This window comes from Lytechinus variegatus, chromosome 11 (assembly GCF_018143015.1).
Source record: "Lytechinus variegatus isolate NC3 chromosome 11, Lvar_3.0, whole genome shotgun sequence".
NCBI classification, from domain to species: Eukaryota; Metazoa; Echinodermata; class Echinoidea; order Temnopleuroida; family Toxopneustidae; genus Lytechinus; species Lytechinus variegatus.
Window position 1 is genome coordinate 27,328,174 of NC_054750.1, and position 20,260 is coordinate 27,348,433.

At 36.8% G+C, this 20,260-nt stretch overlaps 1 protein-coding gene across 5 annotated transcripts in view; it reads right to left on the minus strand.

Annotated features, from left to right (window-relative positions):
* Window positions 1-20,260, minus strand: part of LOC121423643 (multiple PDZ domain protein-like) — a 93,062-nt gene that overhangs the window by 58,872 nt on the left and 13,930 nt on the right. For all 5 annotated transcript variants that reach the window (XM_041619057.1, XM_041619056.1, XM_041619054.1 and 2 more), the window contains 10 exons: window positions 12,233-12,529; window positions 11,285-11,390; window positions 10,873-10,967; window positions 9,960-10,095; window positions 8,615-8,758; window positions 7,987-8,066; window positions 6,973-7,149; window positions 3,265-3,519; window positions 2,398-2,571; window positions 1,657-1,884 (listed from right to left, as the gene is read on the minus strand). In XM_041619057.1, the coding sequence (XP_041474991.1) occupies window positions 1,657-1,884; window positions 2,398-2,571; window positions 3,265-3,519; window positions 6,973-7,149; window positions 7,987-8,066; window positions 8,615-8,758; window positions 9,960-10,095; window positions 10,873-10,967; window positions 11,285-11,390; window positions 12,233-12,529 (1,692 nt within the window). The remainder of the gene's footprint in view (window positions 1-1,656; window positions 1,885-2,397; window positions 2,572-3,264; window positions 3,520-6,972; window positions 7,150-7,986; window positions 8,067-8,614; window positions 8,759-9,959; window positions 10,096-10,872; window positions 10,968-11,284; window positions 11,391-12,232; window positions 12,530-20,260) is intronic.

A 20,260-nucleotide genomic window follows, 5' to 3' on the forward strand; every position in this document is an offset into this window, starting at 1 on the left:
ACGTGAACAAAGTCAATTGATTTCCGGGTTTCGGAGCATACGAGGCGCCAGCCAATCACGTTCTTGATACCATTTTCAGTCCATAATAAACCGAAAATGGTAACACAATCGTGATTGGCTGGCGCATTTGACGCTCCGAAACCCGGAAATCAATTGACTTTGTTCACGTAGCGATAGATTCTACAAACTCACGAACACGATGTAATATCGACGTTACTTCGTACGATTTTGACGGAAAAGCAAGAAGTAATAAAAATTTGCTTACCTGTGCGCTATCGGTGAGAAAATAGATCCTCTGAGAATACCTTTTATAATTCATATGAAATAAAGGAAAGTGGAATTCTAGGTCGATTTTGGTACGAGGTGAAAGAGTATTGCAGACTTGTTTTGACGGAATACTGCGTGGGGCTGAGGCTTGCAATGCGCATGCTTACTATATTTTCATTCATAAATTGGCCTGCGTCGCAGTGGCTGGATGACGTCACTGCGCTACAAAAGAAACATGGCGACGATTGAACGATCTCAGTCACATCATCACTTGAAAAACTAGTAGATATTTCGAGGGTAATTGGTGAGATTCAAAATGAGACTTGTGTACTTTTGTGATGAGTTTACAATCATGTCTTACACCACGCAATACAAATCAAATGTACGTTATACTGGTGAGCAATTTTCGGGTATCGGGTATTGATTTTTCTACCCGGGTACCCGAGGCTTCCGGGCGGGACCCGGGTACCCGGGTTTTAGTCCCAGCCCTACTGACTATGAACCAATCAGAATTGTTCTTTGAAATTAGCGATTAATCGCTAACCTTTGTGTTACAGGGCCCAGATCATGAAATTGAATTTTAATGACTTAAATGAATACTCACAATATTGTAAGCGCCAGGTATACAGGGTCTGCAAAAGCATTGATTTGTTAACCATTGCTAACCACATGAAGGTCAATTTCACACATTTATTACAGTTCATCTACAAAATCTTTGTTTTACATTTATTGCCATATTTTGAATAAAGAGAACATATATACAGTTGAGGCCAGAAGTTTACGTTTATATTTTTGAAGATATAGTAAGTTTTACAATGTTTGGCAAGCGAACAAATTTCACTGAATTCCATGGGTGCATGTAAACTTTTGGCCTCAACTGTAGGTCCATGATTTACCAGAGGAAATTTACAAATTCTAAAACATTCCCTGACATTTTGCGACTAGAAAAATAATTTTAAAATTCTTGACTTTTACGAAATTCAGAGACCTATATAAATGACAGCCTCATGGCACAATTCGCTTCTATAGCAGATACTATAACATTGTGTATTACTTGTGAGTTACTTCTTGATGCAAATATTGGGCTCAAAGTAAAACATCAAACCTGGACCCCATCTTACAAAGAGTTACAATTGATCCAATCAATCATAACTCTATGGAAATCCATCCATGTCATAATTTTTTCTACAGAAAATTTGCAAAACATCCTTTGAAAACAAAGGAGAACACACCAAATTGTCAAGAAATCAATGAATTTATGGATATACATTTATATCTAGAAATTTTCATGAAAAAAACATGCATTTTATATGTTGACTTTGCTGGCCTTCCATAGTTGCGATTGATTGGATCGATCGCAACTCTTTGTAAGACAGGCCCCTGACATACCTCCTCGCTCTCCATCCCAGCGGCAGGCTTGGCCACACCAATGGTAACCAAGCCCCTGGGGGCGCCCTTCAAGACTTGCACGGCTGCATCGAGAGTGCAGTTCTCGAGATTGGACTCGTTGACCGAGACAAGCCTGTCTCCGGGAATGAGGCGGCCATTTTGTTCCGCGACACCGCCCGGTACGAGGGATCGGATGACGATGACCGATGCTACAGGGTTGTCAGGATCCTACACCAAAAATCATTGGAAAATCAGAATGGGATCTTATTCTCAAAAATCATTTAAGTCATCAACATTTACTGACCTTCATGCCAGCACTATTCAAGACAGAATAACCAACAGTCTTTATTGTGAGGAATTGAAAAATAAAAAATCTGAATCCTAATTCCCATCTGAAATTCGAAGTACTAATATCCCTTCTTAGGACTACATTTCTCTTTCCACTGTATAAGGAAGACATATTTTCTGCCCCTTTTACAAGCCCTTGTCAAAATACAAAACCTAGAAAATATGTAATTATCCTTGAATATATACAATATTAGAAGTTATTATCATTATCATTATTTATTCGATGAATACAAAAAGTACATACACATTACATCAGACAAAAACAATTACAGTACATGAACATGCAAAGAAATGTGGGAAAGGCATGTGGGTCAGTTATTTGATTATTCTCTATTTATTCAATTGAACTTATTCTTGGGGCGGACTTGACCTTTTAAAAATGTCTCTGCTTACCTGATAGTCAAGGATACTGAAACCGAGTCCTCTATCTCCTTTCTCAAGCTCGATGTATTGAATATCATCACTCCACATAGAATCCTTCTCTTGACTAGCTTCAGTCTGTATGCTGTATTCTAAGGGACTTCCGCTGTCATCCAGCGCAGGCAGCATGGGGGTAGTCATCTCCATCTAAGAATGTACAATAGATATAAAGATTTACTTGAGTTTAAAGGGGTACTCTGGGCTGAAAATAAATGGGATGTGACTTCATCCCCTTACTCATTGCATATTCATGAGGACATGCTGAGAACTGTCTTACTGAAGTAATGCAAAGCTTTAAAGTGTCATAACTTTGTTATTCCTGGATGAATTTTTATTAAATTGTCATTGTTTATTTTTTTCTCTGACTTTTCTCCATCTGCTCAACCCATATTATTTCAGCCTAGAGTACCTCTTTAAACTGAAATGAAGCAGGTTTTTACTATCCTTTTGAGGACTTACCCCCCCCCCAAAAAAAACCAAGAAAGACTCCTCCACTCTCTCCTCTTCCTCTATCTACCCCTCCCCCTATTTTCATCAATATTCTTTTCAGTTCACCAACAGCCAAACCAACAGTAATTATCAATAGAAAAATGTAAGTAATAACCATAAAAATCCTCAACCCTTTTGTACATCCTACCCCCATTTTCTCCATTCTTATTAGACTTTTTGAACCGGTCAACACATCCAAATTTGAGAACATTAAAACTTTTTGTACGAACTAAAAAAGAAAACTAACAAATCCTTTCAGGAAAGTACCAAAAAAAAGGGGTTAGAAGTACACATTTTATGGCATTGCCCTTGTGAGGAGATCATTGGAAAATTCAATTATTGAGCACTCACCCCTGCAGATACATTGAGAGATACCTGCTCCTCCACCGGTTCAGCGCTTCCACCAAGGCTGATATCAGGAAGCTTGATACCGTCATCATCACTGATCGGATTCTCCATAGATGGCAGGCTCTCGTCCGACATCACGGTCTGAGGGAAGACAGAATCGGCAGAGCGGGCGCAGACCAGACGGACGTGTTGGGGTAGATCCTTGAGGATCGTGACGACTGCCTCGTGGTTCAACCCTAGCAGACGGGTGCCGTTCACCTACATGATTCAAGTTTACATTTTAATATTTCATTAATAATATTGATAATATTACCTTTAATTACTCTCCACTATGGTACTACAGCTGTTGCTGCTGCCACAACTACTGCTGCTACTACTTCTGCTACAATTGCTACTACTACTACCACTACTACTGCTACTGCTACTACAACTACTACCTACTGCTGCTACTACTACTACTACTGCTACCACTACTACTACCACTACCACTACCACAACCACCACCACCGCCACCACCACTACTACTTCTACCTACTACTACTCCTACTCCTACTACTACTACTACTACTACTACTACTACTACTACTACCACTACTACTACTACTACTACTACTACGACTACTACTTCTACCTACTACTACTCCTACTCCTACTCCTACTACTACTACTACTACTACTACTACTACTACTACTACTACTACTACTACTACTACTACTACTACTACTACAACTACTACTACTACTACTGCTACCCTTTTGTACATCCGACCCCCATTTTTCTTTTCATTTGTCTTACTTCACTTAATAAACTGACCAAGTCATGGTCATTTGTGAACATTACAGGCTGTCACAATAACAACAAATCAGAGACAGAAAAGTTCATGAAGGTCCCACACATAGGGGGTCAGACGTACATATTTTATGAAATTGCCCTACTATGACTGCTACGATGACTACGCATGCTTACACTACCAACTATGATATAATTCTGTATCTGACACATAAAGTATTTTACAGATCAATGTATATTCCTTCAGGTTACATTAAAAAAAATTATTGAAAAATACACACTTTTGTGAATCTGTCATTGGAATTTCGATGGGAACAGAAAATTGTTAATGTTATCATGAAGTAAAATTATCAACACTTGGCCCACACACACACGACATTTGCTCAGGCGACAATTGTTCCTCTCTTGATTCTACACACTAATCAAATGACTAACTTCAACCATGGGTTTAACCCTACACCCTACCCAAAACCTAACATAAAACCCATTTAAACCCTAACCCTATGGCCCGTATTCTGAAGTCGGGTTTAACTTAGACCATGGTCTAACTCTGTGCTAAAATTATGGAAAGCCAAAAGAGTCAAAATTGTTATTACGTTGTATGTTTCTTATATTTACTGTGCTCTCTCCCTATTCTTCAATGGTGAAGACAATCATCTATTTGTACTTTCTAGACAATTATGACTGAGTTGAGAGTCAAATGAGCTGAAATATTATATCTCTACTGTTGGTCATTTATGTACCAATTGGCTATCCATACTTAAAACACAACTTTAAACCTGAGTTTAAGTTAAACCCAACTTCAGAATACGGGCCTATATCTTAGACAAAATTAAGCCACAAGCAATTGTCAAAGGAGCAAATGTGTCATCAAATTTGACAATCATAATTATTTTCCAAATCATGAAAAATTAATCAAATGCAGAAGTCATATGTTGTAACACACAGAGTGGCGTAGAGCACAATGTTTGTCACAACAACATTAAAAAAGTGCCTAACACAAATATTTGTATGACAATAGGTGAGAATTAATGTCCCCCAAAAACCAAATGGTGAGGTATTCAAATGTCAAAGTGATACACCCAAAGAGGTATGGCTCAGTCACTGAAGACTTCAAAAAAGTTGTAGGATTGAAACGTGTGAGAAATTCATGTGCATATTAACAGAGTGACCACGATGGAAACACCAATTTTTTTCCAAATGCTTGCACTTTGGTAAGTTTTGCATACTCACCTTAACAAATGTTTAATACAAATGACAAATCCCCTTGTTCAAAACTGAAACCCCTAATTTCATTTAGCAACTCATGGCCAGTTCTGTTTTCATGCAGGCCAACTATAAGTCCAGGGGGCCGTTTCATCAAGCTGTTCGTAAGATAAGAGCGACTTTAAGAATAACTGGTGAACCTTCCCTAGGCGCTAAACCATCGCCAATGAATATACTATTTACCACAAGAAAGGATCACCAGTCGTTCTAAAGTCGCTCTTAACTTACGAACAGCTTTATGTAACACCAAACGGAATGGACATTGATATCTGGAAGCTCTCTTTCCCAAAGCTAACATAAAGGGCCTCCTGACTCCTAATCCCTAACCAATTTTCCTCTAATTAACCTTTGAAATAATCTTTTATCCCTTTTAAAATTTATTTCTTCTACAATTATTATGTGCAAAAGAGATTATTTCTATTCTATTCAGGGAAAAAAGTCATCCTTTACAAATTTTTTTTTCTTTGTTATTTTGTCGTTTGATATGGGTTTTTTTTTCTTTGCTTTCACATTGTTATAGAAGAGAAATTTGGCAGTTTAATTTCATTTGTAATCATTTGAAAAATATTTGTAATCTCATTGATATTAATATATTTATTTGTTTGTTTATTGATTGTATACATGCAAAAAATCTTTATATATATGAATTGTGATTGTAAACTTATTGATTTGAAAGAGGAAGAAAATAAAATATTATTCAAAACAAAAAAAAAAGAGCCAATCCCCTCATCTCCCTTCTGCCTTTTGATTTGTGTAACACTATTAAGATTGATGGGGAATAAAGGAACTCTTTCTACTTCAAATCTAACAATGCACTCTAGTGCAGAAAACCAACCCGATAACCATCTTGATAAAAGCACGACAGACACACACGGTGAGACCATATTACTTACGTCTTTAGATTTCTCTACTTCTTGAGGTACGTTGTTTGGATATATCTTTCCAGAAAATTTGGCATAAGATTTGTCAATAATTGAATAATATAGGCATACCCTAATATAAATCAAAGCTAGCACCCAGATCCACATAGTACAAATGTGATTAAAACATAAAACAAATCGCTTTGACTTAAACTTTATCTCTAGTAAATATAATTCAAACAAAGAGAATTTAGGGAAGCGGTAATTTGTTGTATATGTGTCATCCCTTTTGGTTCGATGAAAAGTCTTCTTGTCCCATGTTACCATTTCAGGGCTCCGTAACACAAAAGTTTGCGATGAATTGCAAATACGAAAGAACCGCACTGATTGGTCCCTGGTCAGTATTTCAAACCTAATGCGCGTGTAACATTGATAGTGATTGGTCAGTTCATTTAGCGATTGATCGCTAATCTTTGTGTTACGGAGCCCAGGTCTAATGAAAAGTCTTATAGTCCCATATACTTGTAGCTGTGTCAGTGTCATCACTCCAGGTCCAAATTCTTTTTTTAAATCCCATATACATGTATCCGTGTCATCACTTCGTATACAATGAAAGGAAAAAAAATGAGTTTTACATACTTGTACCTGTGACATCAGTTCAATTCAAAGGAAAAAAGTTCTAGTCCCATATATTAATATCTTTGTCACTTCAGTTCCGATGAAAAACTTCTAGTCCCATATAATTCCATCTGTGTCATCACTTTGCATACAATGAAAAAGCAAAATAATACGAACCTCTAGTAGTTCATCCCCGCTGGCAAGGAGTCCATTCTGACCGACCGGACCCTCGGGTTGGATGGAACGGATATAATGGTGGGGCTGGACTTCTTGACCATTCTCATCAATGTCCACCGTTCCTTCAAGACTGATACCAAGACTACCACCCTCATGGAACTTGGACAGCTGAGCAATCTGGACAACACCACAAAACTTTAATACCAGGAGTTGTTCCAAAATATTGTGGTTTAATTTCATCTATTTCCTGCCATCTAAAAGTAATTGTCTAACAAAACAATCCAAAAATATCTATTTTCAAGATTTTTCCCTTCTGATAACTGTTTTTGTAGGAAAAAAATAGTTCATAGTTTGAAGTTAAATTCTATAGACTTGGTAGAGGGACCACACACCTCTCATAGCAAACAGATTCAATGTTAGCATTGTCATCCACATTTCGCCAAATGAAATTGTATCTCATCAGTCCAATAGGCTTACAAGGTTGAGAAATCATAATTTGCTGGAAAATAAGCCTCTTGTAAATTCCACACAATTCCCATGATTTGTAATTTGCAGGTCCCTTTACAATCTACATGATTTTTTGAAGAGTTCATTACTGAGGTTTGTGTAAAACATTTTGGTTCAAATTCACAAAGATGGTTTTAAAACTATCGGTTGAACCGATGGTTCATGCAGATTTCCTGTATAAATTCCCTTATTTACCGCATATATTTGAAAATGTCCAGTGCTGATGCGCACTTTTGTCACAGTGCGCCAAATTGACGCTTGTTGCCATGGTTAAGTATGCTATTCTATTCATTAGTCCACTGTTTGAAGAGTGGACTCATTACTTCAAAACAGTGGACTCATGAATAAACTGGCATACATGTACTAGCATGATTTATACAGGAAATCTGCATAAACCATGGGTTCAACCGGGGGTTTTAAAAACCACCTTTGTGAATTCGGGCCTATGTGTGCCTTAACAGGATGCATTAGAATAAATGATAGGTATGTTCCTGTCTCATGACCTACCACAATGTCTTTCTCTAGTCCTAGTAAGCCTTGCCACAGAGCCATGATTGCTATCTCCTCCTCTGGACTTAATTCACCCTCTGTGAAAATATAATAAAGAGAGAGAAACAAAAAGAAACAGGGAGACAAAGAAAGAAATAGAGAGAGAGGGAGAGATACATCAAGACAGAGAGAACAGACACAGAGAGAAATAAAGCAAAAAAGGGAAAGAAAGAAATATATACAAAAATAAAGACAAGATGGGAAGAAAGAAAGAGAATGATTACATAATATATCATATACACCGTTTCCAACACAATGATGTCCCCCTCTAATAACTATGAAATTTCTCTTGCAATATAAACATACATGTAATTATAACACATTGAATTTGACAATCACAATCATATCATACAGTAATACCTCGGTCACATTTGCTCTACGGCGGCTGTACGGCGAGTCGAAAACAGCCGTTTTATTCATTTTTTTCAAACCACCTATGCATAGCTGGTACAAAAAATGTTTTAACGGCTGTTTCCGACTCGCCGTACAGCTGCCATACGTAGAGTAAATGTAACCAAGGTATTTAGAATTGCTGTACCTTTTGGACGTTAATAAAATAATCAAACAATATCCGGAAGTAACTTACCAAAACTCTGCTCCACCTCTTGCGGGAACTCTGCGCTGTCTTCTTCACTGAATGGGGACGATGCCACGGCTATGGTATCCTCCGGTACAACGATGTCGTCATGGAGAGAGGGTGGTGTAAGGTCAGGCAAGGGTGCTGCATGGGCTGAGATGGGAAGGACAGGATGAAAGAGCAATAGAACATGAAAGTTAAATACACTTTGAAATCATTGCATACTTTCCTTCAAAAAAATATTGATCCACATTGACCCTAATTCTCAAAAAAAGGTTTAAATTGTACCATAGTACAAATAAATGGACTGCAGATTTTTTAACATTATGCATATTTTTATCGTGTACACTAAGTTAAATCCAATAAAATGCGTGCTTTCGGCAAAATGCGCATAAAATGAAGCGTGTTAACCCTAAATCTCCCGGGGTATTTTGATTCTTGTCATTCCCGGGGGGGCCATTATGGCCCCCCTTAAGATCTCGGCCGCCGATCGCGCGAGCGACGCAAAAATTTGCACGCTGGTAGTGTGCGATGTAATCTACAAGGCTGTATGGTAAAATTTTCCAAAATAATGAGATTTTATTTTATATGAATTAATTATGCTAATTTATGCATAAATCATACTTTTTGCTCTAATTCACTAAATAAAGCTCCTAGAATGCTAATTTTTGGTAAAAATTTTCTTTGTAGCATTCTTAACAATCGTAATTCAAAAAAACTTTGGTTTGGAAATAAATTTCTTATGTATTTTATTGTTTTATGAATTTCTTATGTATTTCTTTGTTTTTTTACTTTTTGTTTTTTATTGTTTTTTCAATGGAAATTGTTCCAGACATAATTCTGATCATAAACAAGGCAAAATTAATTAAGTTTAATCAGTAAAAGTAGAAATAATGAAACATTTATGAATTTTGGCTAAATACGCAATTTGCATTGGATTTGTACATGAAATCACGTTTATGAGCAATTTTGGGTCTGACATGCACTTGCATAATGTTGCGTAATGTCGTAACCGCGTACCCGGGCGTCACAAATTTGGTCTCAAAATTTGCGCGAGACTTGAATGTAAAAAGTCAGTGAGCTGCGAGGTGAAAAAATTTCGCGCAGCAGATATATCGCGAAAATTGTTGAGGGGGGGGCCATTATGGCCCCCCCCGGGAGTATTAGGGTTAATGAAATAAAGTCAATTCATGCAACAATCCTAATCTTTGAGAACATTGCAGACTGTCAAAAGAACCAGAAATCAGAGACAGAATATTTCATGGAGGTCCCACATATAGTGGGTCGGACGTACATATTTTATGGAATTACCCAGAGGAGCCTTTGAATACAAAATGCCTGGATATTTATTTACCTTGTTGAGTCGGTTCCTCTAATTGTGGTTGTTCCGGCGGGAACCTGACAAGCCTAAGCATCACCACCGCACCGGTCTGACGTAGGAGATCTACAGCAGCTTTGTTGTCATATCCCTGCACGTTAACTCCATCAACCTACGGATAATATCAATTAATACAATGGTGTCAAAGTACATAAAGTTATTTATTCTCAATCAAATAATAAAGTTAGTTTTTGGTTCTCAATTTGGCAAATATCTATGACTACATGTATTCAATTGCAATCATGAAATTTATTAATTCTTTGTGTTTAGTACAGGAAAAAAAACTTATATTCATCAGTTGTTCTGTAACCATATATCTCTCAAAAATTTAACTCAAACTTAGTCTATAATATCTTGATTCTGTTCTGCTGTATCACATATCTGTAGGAGAATCAAAAAGTACTCATGTATGTAGGCGGTCTTCTATTCTAGCATCTTCTGAAAATCAAAACACAATTATACACCTTGGAGAATCTTGATTGAAATAATCATCACTGCAGGGATCATCATTGTCATCATTATCTCCTTTTTCATTTTCATTACCAGTATTATTATTATCGTCATCATGATCACATTCATCATCAACACAATCACTGTTGTCATCATCATCATTATCATCATCATCATCATAAATCATCATCAATCATCATCAAAATCATCGTCGTCGTCATCATCATCATAATCATCATCACTGTCATCATCATCATCCCAGTCATCATCATTACCATCACCATCATTGTCACAATCATTATCACCATCACAATCATAATCAACATCACCATCATTGTTATCAGTATCATCAGCATCATCACCATCACCTTAACCATCATCATCACAATCATCACCACCACCACCACCATCAACATTAAGACACATTCTAACAACCTACCTCTATAATCTGATCACCAACATGGATGTTGCCTGACATATCGGCAGCACTCCCCTCTGCAATCTTCTTCACAAAGATTCCTGAAGTTTCTCCACCTGTTAGAAGTAAAAGGGAGCATATCATGCAATGAATAATTCATAGTTATTCTTCGACCTGTTTTCTGTGCCAGTCAGATACAAGGATTTCAGTAGCTTGTAACAGTCAGTAAAAATGGAATGAAATGCCACCCCCCAAAGAATTCCATCATGATCATCACTTTCTATTTTGTATTAACATATATCTGTGCTTAGAGACATTGTTCCGAAGTATAAAGGGCTATGTAACTAAAATTCAAATTTTATTATTATTGGGTATACTACATGTATGTGGACTTCTACAATAAAATTTAAAAATTACAGAGCAAAGGACATACCATCAGGTGTCTTCTTGATGAAGCCTGCAATAGAGAGCCCAAGTCCTTGGTTTCCTTTGGCGAGCTGGACCTCAAACACCTCACCATGATCTACACCAGAGGTTAGCTAGTAAGGAAGACAATATATATTCGTTATTTCAACATACTCTATGAATGAATAGAAAGATCAAGTTCTTGGTTTTGTTTGACATGCTGAACCTCAAAGACCTCACCATGATCTACACCAGAGGTAAGCTGGTAAAGAAGACAAGATATATTCATTATTTCAACATACTATATGAATAAACAGAGAGACCAAGTCCTTGGTTTCCTTTGGCTAGCTGGACCTCAAACACCTCACCACAATCTACACCAGAAGTTAGCTGGTAAAGAAGACCACATATATGGTATGAAATGTAATAGTGCAACATACATGTATGAATTAACAGAGATAATAAGGAAGAGTGAGATATATTAATGATACCCCTTTTACAGTGCAAGGCTGGGCCAAGCCTGGGTTTGAGGTCAAGCAGAATTGAAGTACTCAGCCTCCCTGCTTTGTGCTTTTATAGCAACAGGACTGACCACCCTAAATTAACCTTTTAATATTTTGTTATATTGGGGCTCTAAATTAAAACAAATGATTATTTGGTGGCAAGCCAGGTTCAGTGCTGCACCAGGCATGCGTCGCATTTGGGTCGAAAAGAGGCGAGGTTTGATCCAGGCGTGGCCTGGTGTTATTTTTACAGTAAACAGGGTCTTAAAGAGAGTCAAAGGAAGATTTTTTTTTTCAAATATAAAAAAAGAAGAGATAAACAGAATCATATGAAAAAAAAGGAAACAAAGTACCCTAATTCATAGCAAATTGAGGCAAATTTTACTGTTGGTGTGGATTATATTTATGTGGCCCAGATGCAGACCGATGAATAAAGGGTGCACAAGTTTTGAATTCATAAAAGATGACTTTACCTCTGACAAGTTAGGCGGAGGCGAGACCGGAAGAGGATCTTGTTCCATCTGACCCTGTCCAAGCAGGTCCAGTCCCTGAGGGGGTAGTCTAGTACCCTCTTCAACCCTCCCCTCCACCTCTGGCTCCATGGGCGGGGCTGGAGAGGGTTGGACGACAGGAAGCGCTCCTCGGGCCACCACAAGCTGAACATGGCTCCCGGATTGACGGAGGACGGACGCTACCTGGTCGCTGTTCATCCCTTCGAGGTCTGTCTCACCGATACGCAGGATGATGTCGCCACTCTGAAGACGTCCATCCTATTGAATTGAAAAAAGGCAATGGACTGTTCATTTAAAAACAAAGCATGTCTGGTTACAAAGAAAATGAATAACAATAATATTTGACACTATATCACATTATCATCTAATGATAATGTGATATGGACTTCAAAAGTTTTTTGAATATCATTATCTTGGTAAGAGCTTAGCAAGCTTTCATACAGTGTAAAAATATCTCAAGGAATACAATCTTGTATTCTCATTTTACCTCACCTGGGTCAAGGGCAGCACAGTCTAGATAAAGAAAGAAATCAAGCCCTGGGTGGGATTTGAACCCTCAGACCTCTCACTGAAAGGAGAGGGTAAGAACCACTAGACCACAATCCTCCCACTACATTACACCATCACATGATGGAATATTAAAGAAGAAACAGCAACAACTGCATAGGATTCTCTGATGCAATCAGTAAAATTTAATAACCTTTGACCTTATCATCCTCTAAACATTCAAAATATATCCTAAACTGAATGTGTATGCAATTATATAATCTTGTATCAGTCTCCAAAATGATAATAATTTAGAAAATGCATTATGAATCTGAATCTGTATCAAGTTTAATAGAGCAATATAATGAATAAATATGTTTGTCTTACTAAGAGAAAATATCAGATTGGTGAGAGATTGATGAGGAAGCTTACAACTTACAGTTTCAGAGAAAACACTTTTGTTTAGACACTAATCATTGTGAAAAGCCTTTTTCAAAATGTTGCATCAATACAGATGACAATGATAATAATGTTGGTTGACACCTCAATTTAGAGGGTGTCTGCATTGATGGAGCATCCTATCATGGCTGCATGAGGAAACCAAATTTATATTGGCAGGGATGAGCTTAACGGTAAGATTTAAGTTTGGGCTACAGCTGGGCCCCGTCTTACAAAGAGTTACGATAGATCCGATCAATTGCAACTATGGACGGCCAGCAACGTCAACATCTATTATGCATGTTTATACAAAATATTTTTCCAAGTATGAAGTACATTCATGCATTTATTTTTTTTTTTAAATTCACTGTGCTTCTCTTTCTTTACAAAGGACATCGTGCCTATTTCCTATTGAAAAAATTATGACACAAATGGATTTCCATAGAGTTACAACTGATTGGATCAATCGTAACTCTTTGTAAGACGGGCCCCTGGTGCACATGTACCTATGATCTTTCTTGATACTTGTCCGATATCACAAGCTTGGCGTACAATGTATGTACTTTGTATTGGATCATAAATTTCAAAAATGAGAAATAATGATGGCAATAATAAAAGCAATAATGGTTCCTATGGAAATCCTTTATGTACATTCAATATACCATCAAAATATCTCTAAAAGCAGAATAAGGCAAGCTTTCCAGCAAATGTAACTCTCATCCTCTGTTTTTGTAAGGTAATACTTAGTATACAAGTACATGTCTCTTTTTCCTTTTCTTCTCTTTCCTGGGCCATGATCAGCTTTTAAAGATTAATACTGGTATATTACAAATATTCATATTATTTCTATTAATAACATCCACTATACATTCTCCTGAAGATGACAAGAACACACTTGTCGAAATGCCCAGTTTGGGTGGTCCTCATCAGGACCAACGCTTGCCCAAGAAAGATACATGGTGTACCGTGAAAGATTTGTTTTAATGTTTCAACACTGTATGATTTTATGAAGGTACACATTCCAGATAATTCAAACCACAAGAATTTATTATTTGTTGCATTATACATTATTCTGTCCCCGGGTTTGTTAGGTTTTCTGTTTTTTTTTGTTCAATATCATTGTTATATGTTTTGCTTTAATTTTCAATCTAAAGTTATTTTCTTTTATTTAGGACCCTATGAAGGAACAGTGATACATGTATATATTGTAAATATCACTGAAATGGGCTGGAAAAAAAAGAAGAAAAAAAAGGATTGGATGTGATTGAGAGATTGGTTCTTGACAGGTGAAATCTGCTAAAACCTCCAAATTCATCATATTCACTGATTGACCCATTTCAGACAGGTGTTTATCCTGTAGGCATTAGCTTTAAAGGCAACTCGGGGTTTTTCTTGAGCCGCAATTGGTTCGCTCAAGGGCTTAGGATTTAAAAAGGAAAACAGGAAGCAATTTGGTTTGGAAAAGCTAGTGAAGACATTTAGGGTGCATTCAATCTGCTAAGGCTGTGTTTAAGCAACCGCATAAACCAGAATAACAAACGCGATTCAAAACACAAACAAAAATAATGGGTTCAATTGATTCTCTCTCCAATGGTGTTCCTCCCTTGATTTGAGCCAAGCCAGTGTGCATCATAGTGCGCAGTTTGACCCAGGGAAGTATAAGTCCACTTATATGCCCCCCTTTTTTATTTTAAATACATGTATTCTTCTTTCTTCCTTTTCAGCTTATAAAATTTACTCATGTCCAATGTATATCTTTTAAAGAAATATTGCTAATAACCCAGCAACATAGTTAAAGTGATTGGTTAACATTGGTTTGACTTTTAAAAAATCTGAGCTAGAAAGTCACACTTGTCACCTGTGTCTGTGATATGTTCCAAAAATGAAGCCCAGAAAAAATTGCGTTCGAAAATGATTATTAAGTGCTTCAAAAATTGAAATATAAAGTGACCGGAAACACCATCTTAATTTCATCTCATACACTTATGTGTACTACATTTAGGTGTCTATAAGACGCCTATTTACAAAATCGGGGTTCACCTTGTAGATTAAGCTTTTTATTCTCAATAATGGTTGTTTTCAGGGTTTATTAGTTGTAATACATGCACTTGTACACATGTTTCATCTTGGTTTGAGAATTTTTTTAATCGGCTGATCACAAAGTTAAACTATACCTTTAAATCCCAATTTCTCCATTCATTTTGATTATGCACAGGTTCACCCATGCACAACCATGTCAGGCTGTTTGGGCCAGAAAATACCCCAACATCGACTTAACTGAATGTCTGTCAGGACAAAGACGGGTTAGAGTTGTGATTTTACCTTTCATCTACCCTCGTCAGACCGGGACAAAATATGGCAAAATCATTTTCAACTAGTTCCACCCAACACCTCAGTAGGAGCGGCTTAGTAGGAAGTGATAATTTTTTTACCCTGACTTTTAGTAACAGAAAACAGGTCAGGAAAGTGTCTATAAAGGCGGGGCTTGAGTCAGTTTAGAGTGAAAGAAATGCACCTCTGAGCAGGAGAGTGTAATACAGCATTATAACTATGTTTTCTGTTGTGTCCAAACAATTTTCAATGACTGGACTGTGCATAATGACCAATGATTATGCCCCCTTTTCAGAATTCCACATTTGTGTTAATATTGACTTTTTGTTGCATGACCTATGGAATATCACTTGAACGCAACCATGATTACAATTGGAATACAGTTGAACGTTTTTAAATCATGTTTCTTATACCCCTTTCATAAACCCAACTATGCAGCTAATAGCAGCATAATTTTGACCAGAGTTATCCGCATTATTTTGATGCTGCTATTATCCGCATAATAGCAGCATCTGGACAAGATTTTGAGTTTATGAGGGCATTTCCAAATAATGCGGATAATTGCCATGGTGCGGTTAGAAGGTCACCCTTTTCCAACACAACCGCACCGGAGGGGGCGTGTCCAGTTGTCATGACGATTATCCGCCTTTTTCAGGACGGGCGCTCGTAAAAATAATGTGGCTTATTTTCGGAATTTGTAAACGCAATTTTTATTGAATTATCCGCATTACTCTTTAATAGCCGGCTAATTGGAGGATAGGTTTATGAAAGGGGTATTAGTGTGATATTAAAGTATTGACTATTAAATGAAGGTAAGATGACAAGTGGGCCCCCATCTTGCAAAGAGTTACGACTGCCCTGATAATTTCAAACTAAAACATATGGAAATCCAACAATGTCATAATATTTTCTCCAGGAAATTTGCATGATGTCCTTTGTAAACAAAGTTGCATGATGTCCTTTGTAAACAAAGAGAAGCACACTTAATTTTCAAGAAAACAATGAATGTATGGTCATACATGTACCTCACATCAAGAGTATATTTTGAACAAACATGCGTTGCTGGCTTTCCATAGTTGTGGTTGATTGGATCAATCATAACTCTTTGTAAGACGGGGCCCTGACCAGTAGTTTTCTTAATAATAATAAATATTTCAAACTGAAGTTTCATGTATGCATGTATATTAAAGTTGATTAACTAATGTAGTGTATAAAGTTAATGTGTATTATGTTGTAGATTTATTTGTGATAATGTGAATGGGGCATCTGTTGCACAGATTTCAGTATTGCTATGATGCATGTCTGTCAACATATTGATCTGGAACACTCAGACAGTGACTAAACCAAAGATTTACAGCTCTTAGAGATAAAAACCCTTTCCTCTTACAACTTATTCTGATCTTTTTTATGCCACTGCATTTGATTCTGCAGAAAATATATTAATCCTACTGTATTATTTAAGTTATTTTGGGACCACGTGCTGATAGGTCTCTCTACTATTAATTTAAAAAAATATTTCCACTATAAAGTCATTTGATTTTAGTTGGAAGATCCCTTATCATTATCAATTATTCATTTGTTCCTAAATGTATTTACTGCAAACCTTAAGCATTCGGTCTTATATTCCTTAAAAGAAAATTTAAAATGAAGGAATAAATCTTTTGTAAATAGTTACTTGATTGGAAATTACAGTTGTAAACAATCAAATAACATAGAAAATCATAAAACTATTTCCGAAGAAAGAGCATTCATATCTTATGCAATTTTCACATATTTGAAATTGCCCTCGATTTGTTCTGTTTTTCTTCTTCATATCAGTTATTACATTTGAGTGAACATATAGTATGTACATACAACCCTATGCATGTATATTGTTGGGTACATGTTGTGCCTCACAAACACTACTTGTATTGGTTCATGGCACCTATTAAAATGTTGCAATCATATTTCTCACAGAAGCAACAAATAAATGTATGTGTTAGTCATAATTTATTTTGTTTTCAACTGTTGAACCTATACAAGTATGGGTGTAGGGTGACCTTTGAAGCACACCATTACCTCATTAGAATGGAATGTCTATTACTACCAGACACTGGGAATATACAATGCACTTTGTTTACAAGCCTCAATGCACACCAAACTATCAAGTGTTTTTTGTAGCAGGCTTGCTATTAAGGAATCTACTGCAAGAAATGAGTTTCAACAGAGTGCAATGAAATGACTATTACAAGTATGAATATAAAAAAGTACTGTTATATGCCCAATTTTTCTAGTAGAAATGCGCAATTGCTGCAAAATTTATAAAACAAGCAAGGCATTTTCAGCCAGATATTTTTTTTCTCAACACTATCCCAGATATGCCTATTATATTTAAAGGGGAAGTTCACCCTGACAAAAAGTTTATTGTAAAAATAGCAGAAAAAATAATAAAAAATATTGCCGAAGATTTGAGAAAAATTCATCAAATAATTAAAAAGTTATTAGAATTTCAAGTATTTGATTTGTGACGTCATATGCGAGCAGCATTCCTACATAGCGAATGGTAAAAAATCAATGAAATGTCATTTTCTCAGAAAATTGAAAATGGTTTTCACTTTAACTTTTGTATATCAATAGACAAATCATTTCACACCCGATCATGAAAAGAAAACAAAATTAAGTCATCAGGAACCATACAAAATTTGAAATTCATGCATTTTATATTACATAACACATGGGGCAGCTGCTCGTTTATGACGTCACAAATCCCAAATTTTGAACTCTAATAACTTTCTTACTCTTTAACAGATTTTCCTCAAACCTTCACCAATATTTTTTACTATGTTTTCTGCTATTTTTACAACAAAGTTTTCTTTAGGGTGAACTTCCCCTTTAATAGTGTTCTTCAGTGCCATCATCGAATGATTTCACAGAGTAAGGTTGGTTTAGTTTCATTAGGTCTAATTGCACTTGCCAACCTTAGAAGAAAAAAAAGAGGAATCCATTTTTCACGCAGAGTAACGAGCGTGTGACATTTTGCGCGGGAAGGGTGTGGGGGTACCCCCCTGCCACGGTTAGAAATTTTTGGAATTTTAGAACATGAAATGGGGGGCTTTCCTTCACTTTTGAAGTGCCTTTTACCTGTCCACAAAGAAGAAAAATATCTTAAATTTGTCCCAAAGTAATGAAATATGAAACAGGAAAATCAACAGGATTCATTTCATGAAATTGTACCATATTTTTTACTTCAAAAACATGTATTTCCATTACAAATAATAACTGGATATTTCTCAGAATACTCCTTGTATTTCTAAATAATTTTGACTTTATTTCACGAAAACAGACTAACAGTGTAAATGCATATGTAACTTACACATGAACTTATTATGCAATTGCAAATGCACCGGTACGGTACTCACTAACCCAGGGAGCTCCGACCCGGGAAGCGGGCGGGCCGCGACTGGGCTCGGTACCGGTACTCAGTCACTGCCCACTGCACTCATGCACTTTCTGTATAACGATCGGAATCACAGTCACAACTCACATTCACAATCCAAACGACGCATTGGCGACGGTATCCAGTTTCCACACACTAAATTTGTAATTTTGGCTTCAAAATTTCACGGAAAACTATATCCTTTGGCCATTAATCCGACGATCGTTGAGCTGGATCTTACGTTTGGGGTTTGCACACGTATGCACTTGCAGCGCGGTAACCCACGGAGCTCCGGCCCATCGGTAATCCGGCCGAAGCTCCCTGGGTTAGCAGCGAGGTATACTCGCGCTCGCGACGTCGCAGCATGCATTGTATTTGCATGTGCTGTCGCTCTAGCTGTGTTTGCACGCGCTTCTGCAATGTGCGCGCCATGTGAGATAGGCAAAGTTAAAAACTACGTACAAGAGTGTGTTCAGTTAGTGGAAAAATAATGCTATTTGGGATATCGCGATATCCAGGTGTCCGCAAGCTTCAGATTGGTCTAACCTTCGCTCCAGCCGTTTTTTCAATATTATCAATGTAAAAATTAATTAAAAATCGGAATTATGGGGTTCATATTCGTAATACGGAATTGGCAATAAAAAATCGGGATGATTCCGCCAAAATCGGAATGGTTGGCAAGTATGTTTCGTCTAATAACCAGTTGGTCCAATAGCCATTCAGTCCATATCCCATTTGGTATAATTAGACTTAGTGTTAATTGGGCAAAGTGTGAAAAAAAATGGAATATTAGACCAACTGGTTATGAGACGAAATGGTCACAGATGAAATGGTGATTAGACGAAGTGATGATTGGACCGAATGGTTGTTTAGACAAAATGTTGGACGGAATGGCATTAGACGAAATGAAGGTAGACCATGTGGTGAGTGGATAAGTTTACAGTGGACGAATTGGCAATTTACCATTAGGTTTATAACTGAACAGGATCCAGATCTGCCATATAGTCACGATGATATATGACTTTAAAGATTTTCTCATCAAACTAGTTTAGCTGTCACTACAGGTACATGCACTTATATGTAGATGTACATTTAATGGAATACAACTGATGTATAACTAGTGTAAGGAATGGCAGACATGCACGTGTATTTGGTAAATACATTGTAAGTACAGAGTTAGTTTTGCATTGAGCCCCACCCCCTTGAGTATGACATGGAAATGCTACATACATGTTCGTGTATATATATTTGTAATTTAATATGTTTGTAAAAAATACATGTATTTTGTTGTTAAAGGTAAAAGACAGTAATTGCAGCAA